Source organism: Streptopelia decaocto, assembly GCF_964273445.1.
Source record: "Streptopelia decaocto genome assembly, chromosome: 3".
In the NCBI taxonomy this organism is placed as follows: domain Eukaryota; kingdom Metazoa; phylum Chordata; class Aves; order Columbiformes; family Columbidae; genus Streptopelia; species Streptopelia decaocto.
The window spans coordinates 57,553,920-57,574,246 of record NC_138656.1 but is presented as its reverse complement, the minus strand read 5'-3'; the positions used below and the strand labels follow the sequence as shown (position 1 = coordinate 57,574,246).

Here is a 20,327-nt window from a genome sequence, read left to right as displayed (position 1 = left end):
TTTTGTGACGTACCATAAGACACTGCTACAGTGTGCAGTTCCCTGATCTCCTCTGCTTTCCAAAGATTCTGTTTGGTCCCTACAGCTGCTGGCTGTTCATTCATCACCTGCTCCATAGGGAAGTCATCCTCTCGGTGAATTCACACAGGCATAGCGAAAGAGGGCGAGCTGTCCCGTGTTCCTATTCCTACCACAGGTGCACCTCAGGAACTGGTGCTTGCTTTGTGGATGCTCCCTCTTCATTCTTGATGTGCTGTTACAAAAAGCCCCTACACCCCACCACGCCATTACCATCACCAATAGATCGCGTTCCTCTGAGGCTTTCTGGTATGCTGTGCGTATCATGCCTGAGAAGCCAGAGAGTTGTACTGAAGTTGTTTTTATTTTCTTTTTAATTGGCTTGATGACTACATCAAGGGAAATAAAAAACTGGGCAATGAAAGGGAAGCTATTAGAATGAAACACATGCTGAAAGGACGGCTTATTCAACCACTCTGAGTCAAGCACAGATAACCATTGTTACAGGGCTTCTCTATGTCACTGCCTTAGAAAAGTCATTGTCAGGAAACACCTGGGAGGAAAATCCAGTTAATTTGGTGAGCTTGCTGTGTGTAAAGCTCCTGGGAGTAGCATTCAGCTCACAGAGCAAATGAACCCGTATCAGAAAATCCAGCTATTGATGCCACTTGAAGTAGCAAAGTTTAATACTGCTTTTTGAAAGCATCAGTTTTGCCAGATGTTGTTCAGATCCTACAGCCTTTGGTAGCTTTGAAGTGATGATTAAGCATTTAAAAGTGATGTCTTGCCTGTCAGTGACGTATTTTTGCACCATAACATTAAAGCTTTGCATATTTATAAAAATAGTAATTATTAATACAGTAAGAATTATATACATTCATTGTTTAAAAGCATCTTAAACAGACAGCATAATATTTTCCCTTAACATGTCAATATACTATAAAACACTTGTAAGATTCTATTTTAAATAAACTGATTCACCTTCAAGTCTTACAAATCTTCAGTGAAATGATCTTACCCAGTATTTCTTTTCATCTTTATTCTTCTGGTAGGTAGAGAGTTGCAGATTGCAGTTCCTTGTTTAAGCCAAAAACATTACTGATTTGGACATGTGCATTGACAGAGGAGGACACAATAATAAACAGGAAAAGCAGCTGTGGTGGTGATGATCCAAACACCCACTTTGTGTCCATGATCTTCTGGGTACCAGTTGTTCAGCCACAGCTTGCAGGACCGAGTATAAGAGATTTGCACTGCAGCAACTGCCTCCAAATTCCAAAAGGATTGCACACAGTGCAAAATGACACAGCATGTGCCCAAAGATAGCTGGGACCTACTCCATTCATTTTGGAAGAAAGGCAAATAAAATAAACTTACTGACACCAAGTACTGCCCATCACAGGATTTCATGTCATCTATGTTTCAAAGAAATCTGACAAAATCGCCAGTGCTTGAAGCTACACCAGCATGAGTTTTCTATCTCCCAACTTCCCCTCACCTATAAAAGCACTACCAGCGTTATGTCCTGAAAAAGACACAGAGGTGTCTAACCTCAACCTCAGGGGAGCATTTGACTTCATGGATGCCTGTGAATCATGTCCAGGCTTGTGTTCCAATCAGCTGATATTCTGGGCAAGATATAGAATTTCTGCATCCAAGAAAAGCAAGGCTAAACTCAGGAATAGCTATGTCTCAGATCACTTACTACTGTTGGAGAACATATTACTAGACCTGAGCACACTTAACACCTTCCTTCCTTTCCTGCTAAAATAGATGGGTTTGCTCAGATTCTACCAGCTAACACACCAGCTCAAAGAGAAAAATCTTAAGGTATGTTTCTCTCATTAGAAAGTACCATAAAACGAGATAGAGAAGGTACTTAGAAGTCACATCACAGCTACATGACTTCTGAAGATGAGACTCTGCATCGGGCTGCCTCTGCATGAGGCAATTAGAAAGCTCTGTGATGTTTAAATCATCTTTACTATCTCGCCTTCACTATAACTGCCTCATATAGACTCTCTTCTAAAATAAACATCCTTTCAGATTACAAGTGAAAAAAGTCCTAAATGGCTCTGAAAGGAAAAGAAAGAAATTAATCTCACAAAAATGTGCAACAAAGGGAACAAAGATACTCGTCATTTTAAGAGAGAGGAGTATGACCACGGAGTGCAATGAGAAGGGAGGAGAACGAAGAAATGTTACTTACTGCAGCTCAAATCTAACTTTCCTTCTTATCCATGGGGAAGTGAGGAATGGAAGTAATAGTGAAACAGTTGGAAAGGCTGAAAATATCAGGAGATGCAACAAAGCAAAACATTCCCCCAGATGAATAGGTTTCCCTTTAATCAACCAACCAACCAAAAATTTGAAATGTCTCTGTTCTAAACAGAACAGAAAATGAGAATATGCAACACACAGCTATAATGGATGAGGAGCGAGATGAAAGAGAACGGTCTGAGATTAACCTCAGTTGGTATGAAGTGCTCAATTTTTTTTTTCTCTAAGCTTGTACAACACCCTGAGAACTAGGTAATTACTTAGGTCCTGAGTGTATTCCATTAAGATTGTATATTGAAAGCTGGGCTGCTGTTGAAAAAATTAGCAATAAGACTGGTATTGTACTATTGATAATGATTTTGTAGTTATGCCAATAAAAAATTTTCCACTGACCAGAGAACATCAACAACAATAACCTGTCTGGTGAAAAAGCTCATGATCTAGCTAGCAGTTATTAAATCATATATACAAGCTCAAGTATATGTACAGCTGCTGTATTCCCAGTTTCTCTTTAAAAAGCCCCTGCTTAAACATTGTTCCCTCACTGTCTGCACATGTCTTTCTGACCACTAAACCAGGCAGCATTAATAGAGGGCCCTGAGCACAAATAGCCCTTGTAATAATCTAAATCATAAAAATATGATAGTGCTATTATCAACAACCATAATCATATATAAAAAAGAAGAAGTAAATGGTATTAAACTCTCTAAGAGGTGAGAAAATGACCACAGGAATATTTCTGGAATATCTTCCCAAAGGGTCATGTTTTTATTTCTTTACTGCAGCCCGTTAATTGATTTTGCACCCCCTGCCATTTCCAGGCAGGCGTGTCTCTGCAGTCATTTCTCCCACACAAGCCACCTTCCCAGACCTGTTTACTTCCTTTCAAGACTGCTCTCTCCCAAGAGTGCATTACAGGTCCAGTGTTCTCATTTATTCACATTTCTGTACCAATATGTTCCTTGAAGAACCATGTCCTTTTGCTTGATTTCCTGCCTCATTATTATTTCACTTTCTTTCCATTTCACAGTTCCTAGTTTTTGTGCAGGAAGAGACAATCAACAGACAATCCCCAACCCACCTTTCCACGTGACTCCTGTTTTGGTGGCTCTCCAGCAATCCCTTTAAGGTCTCTCTTCTCCGGGGTGAGGGGTCCCAGCTTTCACAGTCATTCCTCATGTAAAGTTGATCTGTGCCTTCTCTTGTCCCTTTGTGCATCTTCTCTAGATCTCTACCTTTTCTGACACAAGGGGACCAGCACTGCACAGTATTGAAGTGTGGTGAATTGCAATTTTATACAGATCCCTGTATTTTCAGCTTTGTGTCACAGCTGGGACGTTTATTATGCAAGGTAAGCTACTTTACTACCTTTTTTATTTCCTCAGCCCCAAGAATGCTTATTTTAGTTATAAACCAGAGAATGAATACTGGCCATCACAGCATTTTATTCTGTTATTAAGGATGACAGGACAGAGGAATCCCTTGTGGTAAAGTTTCCAGTATATGAATGACAAAATGAGAATTACCACAAACCCCAAAGGTAATTTCCTTTAAAAAGAAAGCAAGCAGAGGAGAAATAGCACAAGGATCAGCTGACACCCAGGCAGATTTGAACATTATTACCACAAAACATTTGCCATCCATCCTCCCATATGAATGACACAAAGTATGAAGGGCTGGTACACGCATCAGGTTCAGTGAAACTTGCGGATACAGTTATTGAAAAGAGAAAACATAATGGCATCTGGCTATTTATTATTCAGGTCGTTCCAGCACGGATTTGTCATCTGCTTTAAAGTATTAAAGGTGCTTGACAAGATGCAGAATGTAACAAAAACAAGTCAGGAATTTTCTAGTCTGCAAAAGTTTATTAAGCAACAGCTGGACAACTCTTACAACTCCAAATCATCAAGGAAAAATAGGGCAATCAGTCCATCTCTCAGTCATGTAGACAGTAAAGAATTTGGACAAACCACATTTTTATAGGGAAACCAACAATGCTTTCTAGGCACCTCCTGCAAAACCTATTACACAAGATACATCAAAGGAGAGGCAGATCAGGGTAGTTTTTAAGTACAATGGAAACCAGGTATACCATGGTATACTGAGGAGGAAAAAAAACAAAACAAACTTGAGATTCCAAAAAATGTATTTAAAAAATACTAAAGGTACGTAAAAGTTCACAAATTGTGTACCAAATTTTCAAAAACCTTAAGAAAAACATGCTGGGCTTGCTAGCTTAAGAACGCATGCACCTGCATGACTATATGCTAATAAAATTAAAAAGAAAAAAAAAAGGAAAAAAAAAGAAAAAAATCCCAAATAATGTTCAAAGTTATAGTACCAAAAAAATGCATTTATAAACAAATGTAACTCCCCTTCTTTTTCAGGAAACACCACAGTGCCTTTTCAATCAAATGCATCCCCATGCTAATCCACAACACCATATAGTTTACCTACAATAAACAACGAGATCTTGAACAGACATACCCTTCCCCCAACGCACAACACACAAAAAGAAGCAGTGAATGCAGAAATAGTGAAAAGAAAGGAAACCAAAGGCAAAACATGTATCAAACATACAAACAAAAAGGGAAAGGTAGGAAAGTTCTGAACAAATAGCTTGAAACAACATAGGTAGAATTAAAAGCTGAGCACTATTCCAATATACTTGAAACTCAGGTGTCTGCACACAGTTCAAAAATGCTTCTCTTTTATTATTACTTTAATCTTAATCCATATCTACTTGACCATCACCTTGACCTGTATGATAAACATTCCACAAACAGACATTTGTCAGGATTCAGAATTGCTGAATTAGATCATATTTTTAAATTTTTAAAAATGTAAATTGGAGGGCAACGATTAAAAATAAACTGGCAGGCTTTAGCATCATACCTATCTAATTTTTTATTTGAATGCTATGGATAGGTAAGTATCTGGTGTTTTCACTATTTAAGTCCCACAAAATCACATTGTTTTGATCCTGCAGCCAGCTCTGGTTCAGCAAACCTGTGCACTTGCATAGTACTGCACAACGATCAATTTGCCTTGAAACACAAATTTCTCATGGTAGGTCCATTTGCAAAATCAAAAGGTGATGAGTAAAGTTTTAAATTTTCTTAGCAAGAATTGCTTCACTGAATCCTATTTCATTCTTTTATTTGGTTAATTGCTTTTGTCTTAAAAATCTGATTTTCTAGATGCAGCAACAATCAAACTGCCCAAAGAAATTATCTCCTGATACCAGGCAACACGCAAAGCTAAGTCTTTAAATCTTAAAACTTCTCCTGCAGGATTTTTTTAGATGAAAATTAAATAAATACAAAGATAAAACTATTCACATAGCCCACTGTTCACAAGCAGTAAGTAATCTTCTTCCTTGGAGAACGATGCATGTAAATTCCCATCCTGCAAAGAAGACCTGTGGTGCCTACCTGCAGACTACTCCTGAGGGTAGCAGGGCTCTGAACTGGTATTTGCTGATGGAGGACTGTGCTTGCCTTCAAAGTGAAAGGACTTGAAAACAGAAAAATTTATCTACCATAATTTTTCCATTTTTGTCAGCAGTATGCTAACACTTGCTCTCTTATACTGGGAAAGCCATTATGCTGATCTCTAAATAACATAAGCAGCTTGACCTCCTGTGACGGAATCCTAGAAATGGGAATAAAGGGCAAAAATCTGAACAGCTACTCCGTGGCCAGGATTTTATTTCTAGCATTCTTCCAGGGGACTATACAGAACCGTCAGTATAGTTGTTGGCTAATGCTCTATCATTTTATTAAATGGATATATGGGTCATATAAGTAATTGTTACTGTATAATCACACAGTAATGGGAAAGTACATTTTGGGTTGGATTCTACTTTCTTGTGTATCTTGCTGAAACCATGTAGTGAGGCTAGAAGTTGGCCCTCTGTCAGCACAGCATGCAAGTGACTCATCTGTACTAAACTCCAAGTTGGATTTACTGGTCTGGAGTGGTTTGGGCTCTGCAGAAATGCACGATTTCCAAATTGTTGCTCTGGGAAACACATTCTTTAAAGCTAGTGAAAACTTACTCTGTCTTCTCTCCCCTTTCTCTCAATCAAAGCAGTTTTTGCACATGTTGCTCTCTTCATAGCAGGATTTATACTGTTTCTGAGAGGTAATAGGGCACCAAGATAACTTAGGATCACACATACCAGGCTGCAAAAAGCAAATGCACAAGAATTGTCTGAGGCAACAATCAGTCAAGCTCCCAAATCTGTCTGGAATTTCTGAAAGAACACTAAAAAGACCCATCAAGGAAAGGCTTGACCTATGGAAAGTCCTGGCTCAAGGCTTCGGCGAAGTCAGATATGTTTGTCTGACACCAGTACACCTTTACACATCTTCATAAAAACAATGGAACAAAAACGGAAAGAGAAATGTGGAATTGTTTTACCTGTGGTTGCACCACAGGTTTATCTAAGTGAGATGAATCTGTGTGCATATTCACCAATATTTAGGCAGCCAATGCACATGTTACTGCTACCTCTGGAACTGAGAACAAAATTATTAACATAATAAATCCTTTTTTTTTTCCTCTTTCTCCCCCTCCTTCTCATAGTTTCTTAGGGTGTTGCAGAAATATGATATTGCAGAAACACAATATTCTCACTGTCTCAAGCTAAAATTTGCCACTCCATGCATGCTGCACTTCATACCAGATGTGAATTATCGATATTTAGACTCTGTTAGCAGCAGCTATATTTTGAGGATATCAGCCATAGTTTTTCAAAAGAATCAGGTTCTCTTGTTGCATCTCTTTGCAACTCCAGTGGAGCAGATTCTGACTTCAGCTGGCCACCACGGCCACCAGCTGGCATCGGGGCTTTCTCTGCCCAAAGCTGCTGCAGCCAACCCCATGGCAGCTTCACGCTGCTCTTGGAGCAGACCTAGAAGGACGAGCGGTGGAACATCTGCTACATCAGGTCTCCAGTGGAGCATCTTGAAGAGGCCAAGCTTCTGCACACAGCATCAGGGCCCAGCTCCACCAGCTCTGTGCAGCACTAGCTCAGGTATCAGGAGCAGGACAGCTGTGCTGGAGTCAGCTGAGCCCAGCTGAAGAAGGAGTGTTACTAGTCTGAGCAGAGGAAAATGCATTGACTGCTACACTATTTCTCCTGCCTCTGCTAGCTTATTCCAAGCGACTTCGCTTGTATCTCTGCACAGCACTAAATTATGCCATTGCCAAACCCTACTAAACTATGCAATAAACTTCTTGCAAACTGAGCCTCCATAGTTATAGCCCTCTTTTATCACATAACCCAGCTTATTTTATATCTCAGGAAAAAGCACTGTACTAAGAAGATGGGAAACAAATCAAGTCTTGTATTTTTAAAACCATTCCCAACTGAAATACATAGTTACAAACACAGGAGGAAAACAGTGGAGAAGGACAGATTTCGGCAGGTCCCAAAGAAGTCATCTACACTCTTTGTAGTCTACACAGTCCTCCAGAGCAAACTCACTGTGTTCAGCTGCCAAAAACATATTTTTCCCTGCCTGCATTATGAAATTTTGTATACTATCCAACAAAACCAGGTCTTCCTATATGCATTTTTAACGTCTTGCAGCAAAACATACTGCTAGCAAATAACTACTTACAAAGATGCTCTTTAAATATAAATAAGAAAGTGTGTATAACTCACTGATCCATAATAATAAAATAATACCTAAATCACTTATTACATTACACAAGATAAATAATTTGTCTTTTGGACATTAACAGGAAATCTGCATTAAATTATTAAAAAAAAACAAAAACAAAACACTCAAAAGTCCCTAAAAAACCCACCAAAAACAAAAAAAAACCCAAACCCAAGCAAACAAACAAACCCCCAAACCAAAACAAGCCCCAAACAAGCAAAAAAATCCCAAATACCGACCCCCCCCCAAAAAAACATAAACCCCTTAGACTGTCACAATTATTGCACAACAAAAAAAAGCTTTGGAAAAACCATACTTTACTGGAAAGTACTGTCTGTATAAAGGAACAAGATACTTCTGAACGCTTTGCTACATTCTTCATAGAATAACTTAGCTACCTAGATAAAACCTGGGTTTTCCTAAAGAAATATAAAATGTAACATCTGTGTTTTGTCTGAATGCAATACTGATCTTCAGGATTTAAGAGATTATTTGGGGGGGCTTTTAATTTTCTTTCCTATATTGTATCTCAATGAAAAACAAAAAAACCCTGTCTCTTTCACTTGTTCTTTGTATAATTTAGGATCCAGTTGCACACACAAATATTTACACAGTTCCCATTCTTTTTACTAAAATTCTAAGTATTTGAGAGTATTTTCTCTCTCTAATACTGGGTATTCTCCTCACCATTAAAATCCTTGGTTAAAGAGACCGTTAAATTATTTTCGAAAAGATAAAATATTATCTTTCTCTGTATCATTTTCTAACAAGTAAATAGGAAAGATGTTGGAAATTGCATTTATTTTCCTAATTTATGATAATTATTCCTTGTGCTTTGCTGGGGCAGAAACCAGGTCTCTTCTATGCCAAATCTCTTTGTAAATACCATCAGAACACAAACATGACCTGGGCCAGTGAAACCAAATCACTAACTCTGATACTTAGTGTATCAGGTTTCATTTCTTGACTCTTCACTAGCATAAAACTGCTGATAATTGAAAAAATTTGGCAATGAACCAAGTGAAGTGGAATACTGTTCCCTAGGAGGTTAAAGAAACTGCATGCAGAAGTCCTTCTATTTACATTAGATTTTGTTCAGAAAAAAACATTCATGTTGTTTCCATATAATAAGAATTTTGGCTTAAAACTACAGGTGATGTTCCTCCCAACAGAAGATTTCTAACATGAGTGGCCCTTCTCTCAGCAAAAGAGCCAGCAAGCCACGGTACGCTGCTCCTCTTATGGTGTTCAGTGTGTGCCTGTTATATTCTAATCAGGGTCAGGTAAGGCCTCTCATCAGCCAACTTTCCTCCTTGTGTGTTGGAATCAGTAGACTGAGAATTCCACCTACTGTTAGTACAGAGTATAACTTAATATAGACAAAGGACTTAATAGTGTTTTCTCCACAAAAACCCAAGGGAAACACTTCCATTGATTTTAAAGGGACCAGAACTGAACCCCTTTCAGTTCCTCTGTTCCACACACATTATACATACAGGCACTCAAACTGCTGAATATATCATGCACATGAAAAAGAATACAAATGGGCCCAGACAACTGATGGAAAGTCAACAAAATTAATTAGTTAAAGCAAACAACAATCTGCTAGATGTCAAGGGGAATGTTGTGCCTGACCACTCCCACACACAAGCAGAAGCTGCCGAGCTTTGGGATAATGCAGGCATGGTACTATCTCCTTTTCCCCTCCCTCCTTCCTTCCTTCCTGCCTCTGCTTCCTCTCTCCATGGGAAACACCTCGCAGGAGGTTTTTCCTGGACTCACCTAGTTGGGACATTACCTGTGGATGACCTGCCTTGTCATGTCCCTTGGCAGCTCTGAAACTCCTAACTGGCATCACTCCCTCTGTGCTGTACATGTCTACAAGCCTCCGCAGAGCAGAAGTTACAAGCTCACTGAACACTGGTCTCTTCTACTACAGCAGGGTCTTGTCTTATATGGTATGTTCCTCTAGAAAGAATCAAATGCAATACACATCTGCCCTACATTCAAGATTTAAGAAAAGCAAAGAGAAAATCACACCCATTCATCTTCAGTTACACCAGGTTTTTCAAGTAAGAAGTTCAACTGTGGATGAAGGACACAGACAAATCAGCCATCGCCCCCTCAGCCAACATATCTGCCTCAGTGTGCCTTTCACTTCAAAAGAGTAATTTCTGAAGGAAATCTGCAGTTACATTTTGCAATCTAATGTCCAAACAATTATGAGTAGTTTTGGGTTTTGTGTATTATTGGGGAAACTACTTCCATATCAAAACATGTTCTGTAGCAAAATGCAGGCAAGGAGTAAAGAGAGAAAGCAAATAAATATGTGCACAACACATGGACAACACAGAAACTCTTCTGTGCAAGCAGTCCTTTTGAAATGCTCAACAGGCCTCCATGGCCACCAGAAAGAACTGCAGAGAGTCAGGCTACCATTATTAAGCCTTCCTCTGTTACACTCCATGTACTTTGGCTTCCCACTCTTAGCTGGAGCATTATATTCTCAAACAAGTCACAAAGGCTACTCAAGTAGCAAGGTGATAAAAGGGATGATTTTGTCCAATTTTTTCTTCCTCTTTCAACTCATTTGTTCTCCAGCCAGACATGATGTTGTTTTCTGTAATGAAATTGCTTTCCCGATTTAATTGCTTCCTGTAATGACTTGCTATACTTCTGTTTCCTTCCTAATTCAAGCACTGCTACACTGCTGTAGAACTTGATTCCTACTGATTGCTAAGAAGACTGAATACACTGGGCCTTCTCATTCCCTTGAAAGACTTTGTTTATAAAGTGTAAACACATTTAAATGAGGAGCATGTACGGGCGTGGCCTCAGAGGTCTCTCTGTTCACACTGTACCTCTCCCAACTATGGGCCAAATCGGAGAATACTGTTGATCAATATGAGCAAAGAAGAAATGTTCGTGATTAGTTCCTCCCCTATTTTCTGGCACTGAAAGAAGTTTATCCCCAATAACAAAAGAAGCAATGCTCATAATTATTTCTTCCTCTCTTTTCTGTCACCTACTGAAAGATGTTTATCTCCAATAACAGCACACAAAACAAGCAGACATAAACTTCTTGGATACAGTGAGCTTTTAAAACACTCATGGGTAACAACTGTTTCTCTTCCAAATAATGCATCATTATTTATAAATAAAACATTGACCTATGTAAGCCTCCTTGGAACTTGTGGTGCTCAGTTATTTTCAGAGATCAGAGAAGAAACACATGTCTTCAAGTATTATAGCTTGTTTTTTTCTCTTTTTTTGCTGCTATCACTGTAGTAGATGTAGTAGAGTAGTAGTAATAGTAGTACAAACTGGAACAGAAAAAAAAGTTTTGTTTCCTGTTTTAAAAAGAATGGCATGATATAAGGCAGTCTATCAAAAAGAGCAGTCTTCTTTAATCCCCCTATGAGCTTACATCAGCTACTGTAGCAAACACGGCAGAACCACCACAAGCCAAACTTCTCCACATAACACTGAATGGCTTTCAACCCTTTGCTCTTTCTGAGACCCAGCACAACACTTAAAAATAAAAATAAAAAAAGAAAAAACCCAAACAAACAAACAAAAAAAATAACACCTGAAAACAAACAAACAAACAAAACAGAAAACAGCCCCCCACCCTCCACCCCATGACTGATCAGAGTTAATGCCCTTCTGTTGGGCACCAAAAGACTTTTCCAGTTTTACTGTCTTCTTCGCTCCCAGGCACCTCTGCACACCTAACGCAGGCTGCCCTGACATTTTCCGGATTGGACTTTATGAGAAGGTCAACATTTTCCTCTCTCCAGTCCCTCCTTATCATTTGAGGCGTTGAGTCACATTAGCCAGAGCAACGGCAAAGGCTTGCACTGCAGAAAATGGATATTGAAAGTCCAAAATGTAAGCATTGCCATCAATCCTTCCAAACTGCATCACCTGGGAAGTAGGAGAGGAGGAAAAGGGGATGAAAAAGAAAACAAGGTCAAAAAAAGTGAATGACAGAAAAGGAACCAGAGAAGAATAAAAGCAAAATGTTTTTGCTCTTTGTACAAACACCGCCCCGCCTGAGCTGATATGAAGAGGGCTACTCACAGGATGCTACAGAAGAATAAAAGCATTGTGCTACTGTCCGTAGAGAGTATTTGACTGCAATATTTGACTCTATAGAGTAAACTGAGCTTTAAAACATGCTAGGTTGTACACAGCATTCCTGTAAGTAGATTGTCATCAATTACTTCAGCAGATGTGGGTCACGCCAACATCATGCTTCCTGCAGGAAAATACAGTTCTCTCCCTTGGAGAGATCATCAGCCCATTAGAAAAAGATAGTTTGTTTCCAAAGAAAGCTTTCAGGGAAGGGGAATGACCAATCTCCTGACTCTAGCACTTCATAGCCAGTGAGCTATATGTTCCTGTCAGTTCTGTTTTCCTTTGCATAAATTTCTCTTGCATATAATTACACCGAGAATGATTAGCAAAGGGGCAGTGAGAGCTGTTTGAAATGTAAAGCAAGGCTAGTCAGGTTGTTCATTGTTCTTCCATAGGGAATTATCTGAAGTCAGCTTTATCCAAGCCAGGTTTTATTTCCCCATCAACAAAACCAGGGGCACATATCCACAACCATTTAACTGAAGAAGAAAGGAGTGTAAATGGCTCTGATCACTGCCTTTTGAATGAGCTGTTTTTACAGACAAACAAAACCAGGAGACTACCACTGTTCATGCATGTCGGATATTTGAGACCTCTCACTCCCAAGTTAAATCAGAGGGAGCTGAGAGCCTTGATGTCTTTAACAAATCAAAAGTGGCTTACAGAGATGGGACAGCTGGACAAGGAGATAAATATGTATCTCCTCTGAGTCCAGTATCCTGCTGATCGGTACCATTTATTAGCCTGGGTTTGGTGTAGTAACATCCCGCTCAGGGCAAGGTGAGAGAGCCTAAAATTGAATGTTGCAGTTTTCTGAACTATCCAGAGACCCCTATAGCCATGGGTGGTTCAGAAGCAGCCCACGAGCACCGTGTTGTGGGGAGGGTCACTGCCTCCCTCCTCTAGCAATAAGAAGCAGCCCCAGTGGCCTGTTAACCCACAAGGGGAAATGCTGGCATGGAGAGAACCTAACTGTCCGCCCATCATCTCTGCCTGAGCTATCTACTGCCTGGCTGACCTTTGTGAGTATCAGGGCAAGGGAGCAGTGTTCATTCAGCTGGCTGCCATCCACAGCCACTGACAGCAAATGCAGCTACCCTTGGGAAGATCTGTGTTTATTACGAAACTCACCTACCTGCAGCAGTGAAAGCCAGTGAGACTAAAGGAGACCCTTATTCCTATCTCCAGCAGAAGTAAAGCCAAATGTATTTTGTAAATTTAATTTACAACTGAACCTCACCCTGCATTCTGAATCCATACCTTTGACAGCTGCTTTTTATCAACCACGTAGCAAAGCTTTTTTCTGACAGAGCATCTAATATGAACTGGAAGTATTCGGCCACGTGAGAGACAGAGCTCACTACTGGCACAGCTTTCCCAACCTGTTCCCCACCCCAGCCCATGTGTGCAACCCTCTCCTACCTGTCTCCCTTCCAGCTCAATCTGGAAGTTTTTTGCTGACTCCTGGGTCACCCGCCCTCCAAAGTCCAGCTGGTAGACTTGCGTTGCCTCATTCCACAGCGGCTGCTTGTTGGCCATCACATACACAAAGCCCTGGCTCCCCAGCCTCCCATCCTCCTTCTCGCTGGCCTTCCTGCACTTGAATTCGTCCAGCTCACTGGCTGTCCTCAAACTCCTTTTGGTTTTCCAACCCTTTTTGCTGCTCTGGCTCTGGTTCATCAGTTCATCCCCGCTGATAAAAAGCTCTGGCTCGCTCTCCGAACTGTCCTGAAACTCATTCGTCTTGTTTAGCTTCTTGGACTTCAGCTGGTCTTTCTGGCTCTTGACTTTTTTCTTCTCCCGCCCCAGCCGAGGGCTGGATATTAGCGAATTGAAGTCAGTTAGCGTCCTTGCCTCCTTTTTGACCTTGCCCTCAGTAATCGCCTGCACGTTTCCTTCCTCGGCTCGACTGTCCAGGCGCTTCCGGCTCTTCTTGCTGAATTTGTCCGTCCTCTGAGGAACAGGGCTTTCCGTCAAGGAGAGCACCTCCTGGAAGGTGTCCGCTGTCTCCACCATTACCTCTGTGCCCACATGGCCCTGCAGCTCTGCCGGTGGGGGAGACATCACTGGCTTTTCCACCACGAGGAGTGGCTTGGGAGGCAACGTGCCCTGGGGGTTCTGTACAGGTGGGCAGGTGCTGTAGGAGCTCCACGGGTGCAAGGCGATCGGTGGCAGCTGTAAACTAGAGCAAGCGCTACTTCCCGGGTACATGGGTGGCAAGGAGCAATAGGAGAGGCTGGAAGGATAACCTGGCTGAAGCACAACTGTGGGCTCCTGCTGTGCAAACTGTGTGGGGGCCAGAGCTTCTTTGGGGGAACAGGGAGGCTGCATTCCCTGAAGGGGAGGGGCACTGTAGCTTCCTGGGTAAGGTACGCCAACCCCATAACTTGTCTGGAAAGTGGCAGTTGGACTTGTTGGAGACTTGGGGGAAACAAATGGTACTCGAGACATATCCAGATGTTGAGCTTGGCCAATGATGAGAGGAGTAGGTTTTAGAGGGTTGGGCACCGAGCTCTGAGATGTCCTTTCCTGAGGAACCCATATCTCTTCACTCACTATAGGGTCCCACTGGTAAGGTGGTGGCCTTTTTATACTGAGGGCAGCTTCCGCCAAGGACACAGGTATGTGCCGTATGGATTTCTCCACCGGGCAGTGCTGAGAAAGGGCCTCATCCTCCGTGAAGGCAGAGTTGATATAATCTGCTCGGTCACGGGAACTGTCAGGTGGGCTCAGCAGGCTGTAGGAGGACTGGGAGGCCAGAGGTGAAGTACTGACAGAGTGAGCAATGATGGAGCTGTGCTGGGAGCCACCCCCGGTGCTCAGATCAGGTCTCATGCCACCGATACTGGAAGTGCTGTTACTAGCGTTGGCACCAGTGATGTTGCCCACACCACCAGTGCTTGTGTTGCTGCTGCTGCCACTGCCACTGCTGCTGCATTGGCTGCAGGTGTACAAGGCGGTGGGTACTCTCTGTTGGTACTGCGCCGTCACAACGTTATTCTTGGCTTTTGGGGGAAGTTGCAAGGTGGCTCTCTGCCCATCCACCAGCTGAGCCATTTTCAGGGCTGCCTCTCTGCTGTTCCTCCGCAGAGTTGCATGAATTATGCTGCTGTCCAGCCTCTGTGTGATGCTCCTGCCCTGGGACAGCTGGCTGGCGATGTCAGGGTAGGGTGGTGGGTCCCCAGTTGGGATAGAGTAACGGGGGACCGTGAGCCGGTTCAAGGTGGCACTGGTGCAGGGCTGCTGCATCTTCTTCTCGGCGGCGGTGATGCGCAAGGTGGCAGAGCTGCCAGGGCCCGGCAGGGTGTAGGTGCTCTGGGCGCAGAGCATCCTGGTGCGTGGCCGGCACACCTCCTCCACATTCCCACTGCTGTCGAATGTCGTTATCCGCTCGTACCCCAGGGGCATCTGGTAGTGCCCCGCTGGGAAGAGGGAGAAGTCCCCCTTCTTCAGGCAGAGATCAAGGGGCGGCTGTGGAGGGCCAGGTGGGGGCGGCGGGGCGGTGGTTGGGGCAGCAGGGATGGTGCCAGGGTAGGGTGGAGGGGGGTTCATCTTGTTCAGCTGCAGCTCTTGAGTGGCCCCGAAGATGACAGTGTCCCCTTCTGCCAGCTGTGGCCCCGGCCGCGGGGCCTTGGCCTTGGGTGGGGGCTCATGCTCGCGGTCGCCGTGGTCCCGCAGGTCGGCCAAGGCAATGGCGGGAGGTACGGGGGGCGGTGGTGGGGCCAGGGCTGGGGGTACGGGGGGGGCGCGGCCCAGCTCCCCCCCCGCCAGGGGCCCCGGCCCGGGGCCGGGGAAGCGGCCTGGTGCCCCCGGGAAGGGCCCCGCCCCCTCAGCCCCTGATTCCGCCGGTGGATTGGCCAGCACATCCAGCTGCACGTTCTGATTGGCCAGCAGTGACTGGACCAGGCCGATGCTCTGGGTGGGCGACATGGCCTGGGCCGAGCTGTGGATGGGGGCGATGGGGATGTTGACGGTGCACGGCGGGCTGCTGGCAGGGGCCCCAGGGGCGCCGGGCACTGCAATGGAGAACACAGCGTGTCACACGCCACCCCAGCTGTCCCTGCCCTAGGGGCCCCTCCACGATGGCGAGGCCTGTGCTGTGGGGCTGCCTCAGTCTCGGGGCTGGAGGGGTGAGGGGCCGCAAGCCTTTGCTGGTGGCAGCAGTCAGGCAAGCAGCTGGGTAACAGGCACTGAAATAGGGAATTTTCCTGAAACGGTATTTCACATATTTGGGGGTTTTCTTCAGCACTTTGGCTTTTTAAACCGCTATCTTCCCATACTTGCTTAAGCACTCTACTGCATTTGGATGGACTGCTATCAGGTCCCCAAATCAATGGATCACAGAATCACAGAATGTTAGGGATTGGAAGGGACCTCAAAAGATCATCTAGTCCAATCCCCCTGCTGGAGCAGGAACACCTAGATGAGGTTACACAGGAAGGTGTCCAGGCAGGTTTTGAATGTCTCCAGAGAAGGAGACTCCACAACCTCCCTGGGCAGCCTGTTCCAGTGTTCTGTCACCCTCACTGAGAAGAAGTTTCTTCTCAGATTTAAGTGGAACCTCTTGTGTTCCAGTCTGAACTCATTACCCCTTGTCTTACTATTGGTTTGAACAAGTAAGCCAGCCTGTCTCCACTGATCCACATTGCGCAGCTTTAAAGTAACTTCAGTGCTTCAGAGGTTAAGTTCAGAGCTTATTTTCAGTCTACACTATGATTCCCATGGACTTTCACAATCTGAATTACCACTCACTCACTCATCACCCAATTTAAACTACTGCTACTCAAATCAATGAAAGTTTTGCTGAATCAGGACTCACTAGTTTTCAAGGAGGCTTTGTTTTTTTTTATAGTAAACACATCAACAAACAATAGAATGGATAATCCACTGAAAAACCCATGGCTGCCCATGGTCCTAGCCCCCTTCTTCTTTTTTTTTTTTTTTTTTTCAATTTAATTGTTTTATTACTTTCTGTGAGCTTGGCTTTGTTTCATAATAGGAAATGCTGAGTGCTTCCTATGCATAATATATATACAATTATCAATGTCTCTATTTTTTTCTTCAGATCCTACAGGAGAATATCATGTAGACATAAATTAGGCAAGCCAAGCCCCAAATCATGAAAGAATGGGGTTCATTTTAAGCACATGAGTATTTCTTCAGAAGTCCAGAGGACTACTCTGGTGCTTGGGTCAGACACAGGCTTTGCTGCTTTCAGCAGTCAGAACCTTGGTCTGAAATAATGGGAGTATTTCCATTTATTTCAGTAGACTCTAGTACAAGTCTTTAATTGCTTTGCAGTGCTCAAACTCATTCCTCCTTAAAGGGTACTGGCAGGATGCTACTCCTGTAGCTCCAAAAACCTGTGACCTGACAACAGGAACCCTCACTGACATGAAAATTCTGAAAATGTATTAATTTATCTTCTTGTCTATTCTTTGTTAATTTTATTGCCATGATTTTTTTTTTAATTGGAGGAGGTCCCAAGTACTTCCAGTCCTTTTACCTGCCACATTCATATCACCTGCGCCCAAGCCTTCCCTGCACTGCTTGAATCTTCTGCTACCTTACACCTCAGTGAAATGAGAAATTCTTCCTGATCTCCCTTACTTATAAAATATGTTACCATTTTAGCCTCTCTGTAAGACTTGGTTAAAGACTTGTAAGATAAAAATCCAGAGGGGCATCTATCGCTTCCCAAAGGGTGGCTCAGTTTCACAAGAACTTGCCCTCCAACTCAAACTCCTATCAGCAGGTTGTGCTTTGCTGCCATCAGGTCACAAGAACGACCCTTTTTGGCTTCCAACACATTACAGTTCTGTCCTACAAAGACGCAGAATACAAAGTTTCAGTCTACAGAGAATTCTTAGTGAACTAAATAGAAGACCCATTTTCTAATAACTCGAAATTTAGCAGCTCTATACAGATTATATTTTCCACATATTTTAGAAAAGAAGATCTGTAATACATATTAATCTTATTCTAATTCAGTTGTACAGGACCCCATCAGACTAAGAGATTTTGATTTGTGTGTTTACCAGAGGAGGCTGGTAACACAAGTGATCTGTCCTCCATCTAGCTTAACCCATAACATGGCAGACTTCTGGTTCCTCCTTACCTGGTAAATCATCTTCGTCTTCACTGAAAACATTTGGATTAAAGACAGGCAGGTTAATGTAGTCCATTGAAATCTTCCGCACTTCTGGGAGATATATTGTCATCTGCCTGGGCTGAAGATGCAGCAAACTGGTTTTATATATTACTGGAGAAAGAGTATAACAAGACATTTTTAAAAATCTGTTACACAAAGAGCATCTAAAGGTAAGAAAGAATCAATTTAGAGCAGACAGAAGGGCTATGGCTCCTTTTATTTAATGTACTAATGAACAAATGCATGTATGGGCCATTCTTAGCAAAATCACTATGTAACACTTTGCATAAACAGGATAAAAGAGATTGTTATTTTCAGCTATTTCTCTTCAAATAGAAGCAGCATCTCTATAATTAAATAATCTGTAGAAATAATGAATTACTTCACCTTGTATTCACATCTATTTTTATGGAAGGAAAATAATTTTTCCATTCTACTTCTGGAACTCTTCACCACAGGATGCTACCCGCTTATATGAGTTTAGGGGAAAACTGGAAGCTCTCAGGAAGGAAATGTGTTGAGGGTTACTACACACAAAGAACCTCCTCCTGGCTCAGGAAGTCCCTGGGACCCAAACGGTTGGAGACTGGGAGAACATTTGAAGGAAGTATCACTATACACTTACTCTGCGCTTACACCCTTCCCTACTTATCTATCACTGATAATGAGAGAATTAGAATGACCTCTGGTCTGACCCTGTAGGGTTATTCTTACACTATCTTTTGACAATCGTTGCAAATGCAGATGCCATAAATTTGCAAATTAACTGAAAAAGAAGTGGATGCAACAAACCTGAGAGTTTACATAAGACTCCATTAAGTAGAAGGTGTCACTGCCCTTTAGTAGTAGCACTGGTTGTCCCCAGGGTGCCAGTCAGTATCCTGAGAGGACAACCTTTGTGTGCCAGCTGGGCCAGAGAACGTCCTCTCCCCAGTAGCTGGGACTCCATCTCTTGTCTGACAGTAGTCAATATAGCCACAAAAGATACCTATTTAGCTAACTCTACATCCAATGCATCATTATGTAGTCCTGACCTAACTATATAATCAAACACAAGAAAAAAAAATGTTTTCCGAAGAGCTCATGAAACTCTAATACTTGCATTAATATTTCAATTCCAAGCTCCGTTCTGCTATGTGGCACCCTGTTCTTGACTTAGCCCTCTTCCTTTCAACAGGACTATCTAGGGAGAAATGGTGTACACAGGAGGTCAGGAGGCTGGACAACTGTGACTTTTAATGAAGGCTACCAATTTATTGGTGCTCCAGCAAGACAACCATATGATAAGGCTATGCACTGACTTGAAGAATCTTGAGCATGATGCTGTAAGAGCTTTTTTAACATTATCTTGGTATAATCAGTAGCTACATGACTATAAAAATAAGAATTTTAAGAATATTTCTATTGCAGTAACTTAAACCCTGTGATTTTTATAGTCTTCTTGGAAAAATTTTCTTAATTCATTTGGGTTTTGTTCAAATAGACTGTAAAAATAAAGGTCTGGGCTTGACTGTTAATTAATCTTTTTATTACAGCTGAGACTTTTAACATTTTATTGATCATCTCGTTATTGTATTTATGCATTTTAATCTCTTTTAGTTACAGTGAATTTTTTAAAATCTAATTGCTACTGTCTACAGAAAATAAGTGCTCCGTTACAGAAGCCCTTTGATCACTAAAAAGGAACCACATGGCATAAATTCGTTGTTTGTTAGAAAAGAGGTTGACATGCAAAAAATCAATAGGGTTTACTTTTACCTGCACCAAGGTTAGTTGGTAGGAAAGCAGCCAAACCCACAATTTTAAATTTCGTTCCCCAGATATTAGATGTGACCTGAGCAAGGTAGTTGTGCTGCAAAGCAAAAACAAGACAATTTTCACCTAATAAAGCCTGTATCAAGCTCTAATAAAAATCTGCAGAGCAATCAAGCTATTGTGAGTGATAATACAATTCCAGCTTCTCTTGCTTTTATTTAATTGAAATAGCCTAATGTGCCTATGTAGCAACTGTTATACCCAGCCATTAAGAAGTCTCATTTTGATGTCTGAGCACCATCAGAAAT

The 20,327-nt window shown here is 42.4% G+C and overlaps 2 protein-coding genes across 2 annotated transcripts in view; both read right to left on the bottom strand.

Annotated features, from left to right (window-relative positions):
• The window catches only part of TMEM181 (transmembrane protein 181), a 47,373-nt gene extending 46,305 nt beyond the window's left edge, over positions 1-1,068 (bottom strand). The window contains exon 1 of the mRNA XM_082049796.1: positions 1,037-1,068. Coding sequence (XP_081905922.1) covers positions 1,037-1,053 — 17 coding nt within the window. The 5' untranslated portion in view covers positions 1,054-1,068. The remainder of the gene's footprint in view (positions 1-1,036) is intronic.
• A 2,655-nt stretch (positions 1,069-3,723) lies between these two features.
• The window catches only part of TULP4 (TUB like protein 4), a 157,560-nt gene continuing 140,956 nt past the window's right edge, over positions 3,724-20,327 (bottom strand). The window contains exons 12-15 of the mRNA XM_082047906.1: positions 20,023-20,116; positions 18,232-18,375; positions 13,536-16,129; positions 3,724-11,900 (exon numbers count right to left, since the gene is read on the bottom strand). Coding sequence (XP_081904032.1) covers positions 11,784-11,900; positions 13,536-16,129; positions 18,232-18,375; positions 20,023-20,116 — 2,949 coding nt within the window. The 3' untranslated portion in view covers positions 3,724-11,783. The remainder of the gene's footprint in view (positions 11,901-13,535; positions 16,130-18,231; positions 18,376-20,022; positions 20,117-20,327) is intronic.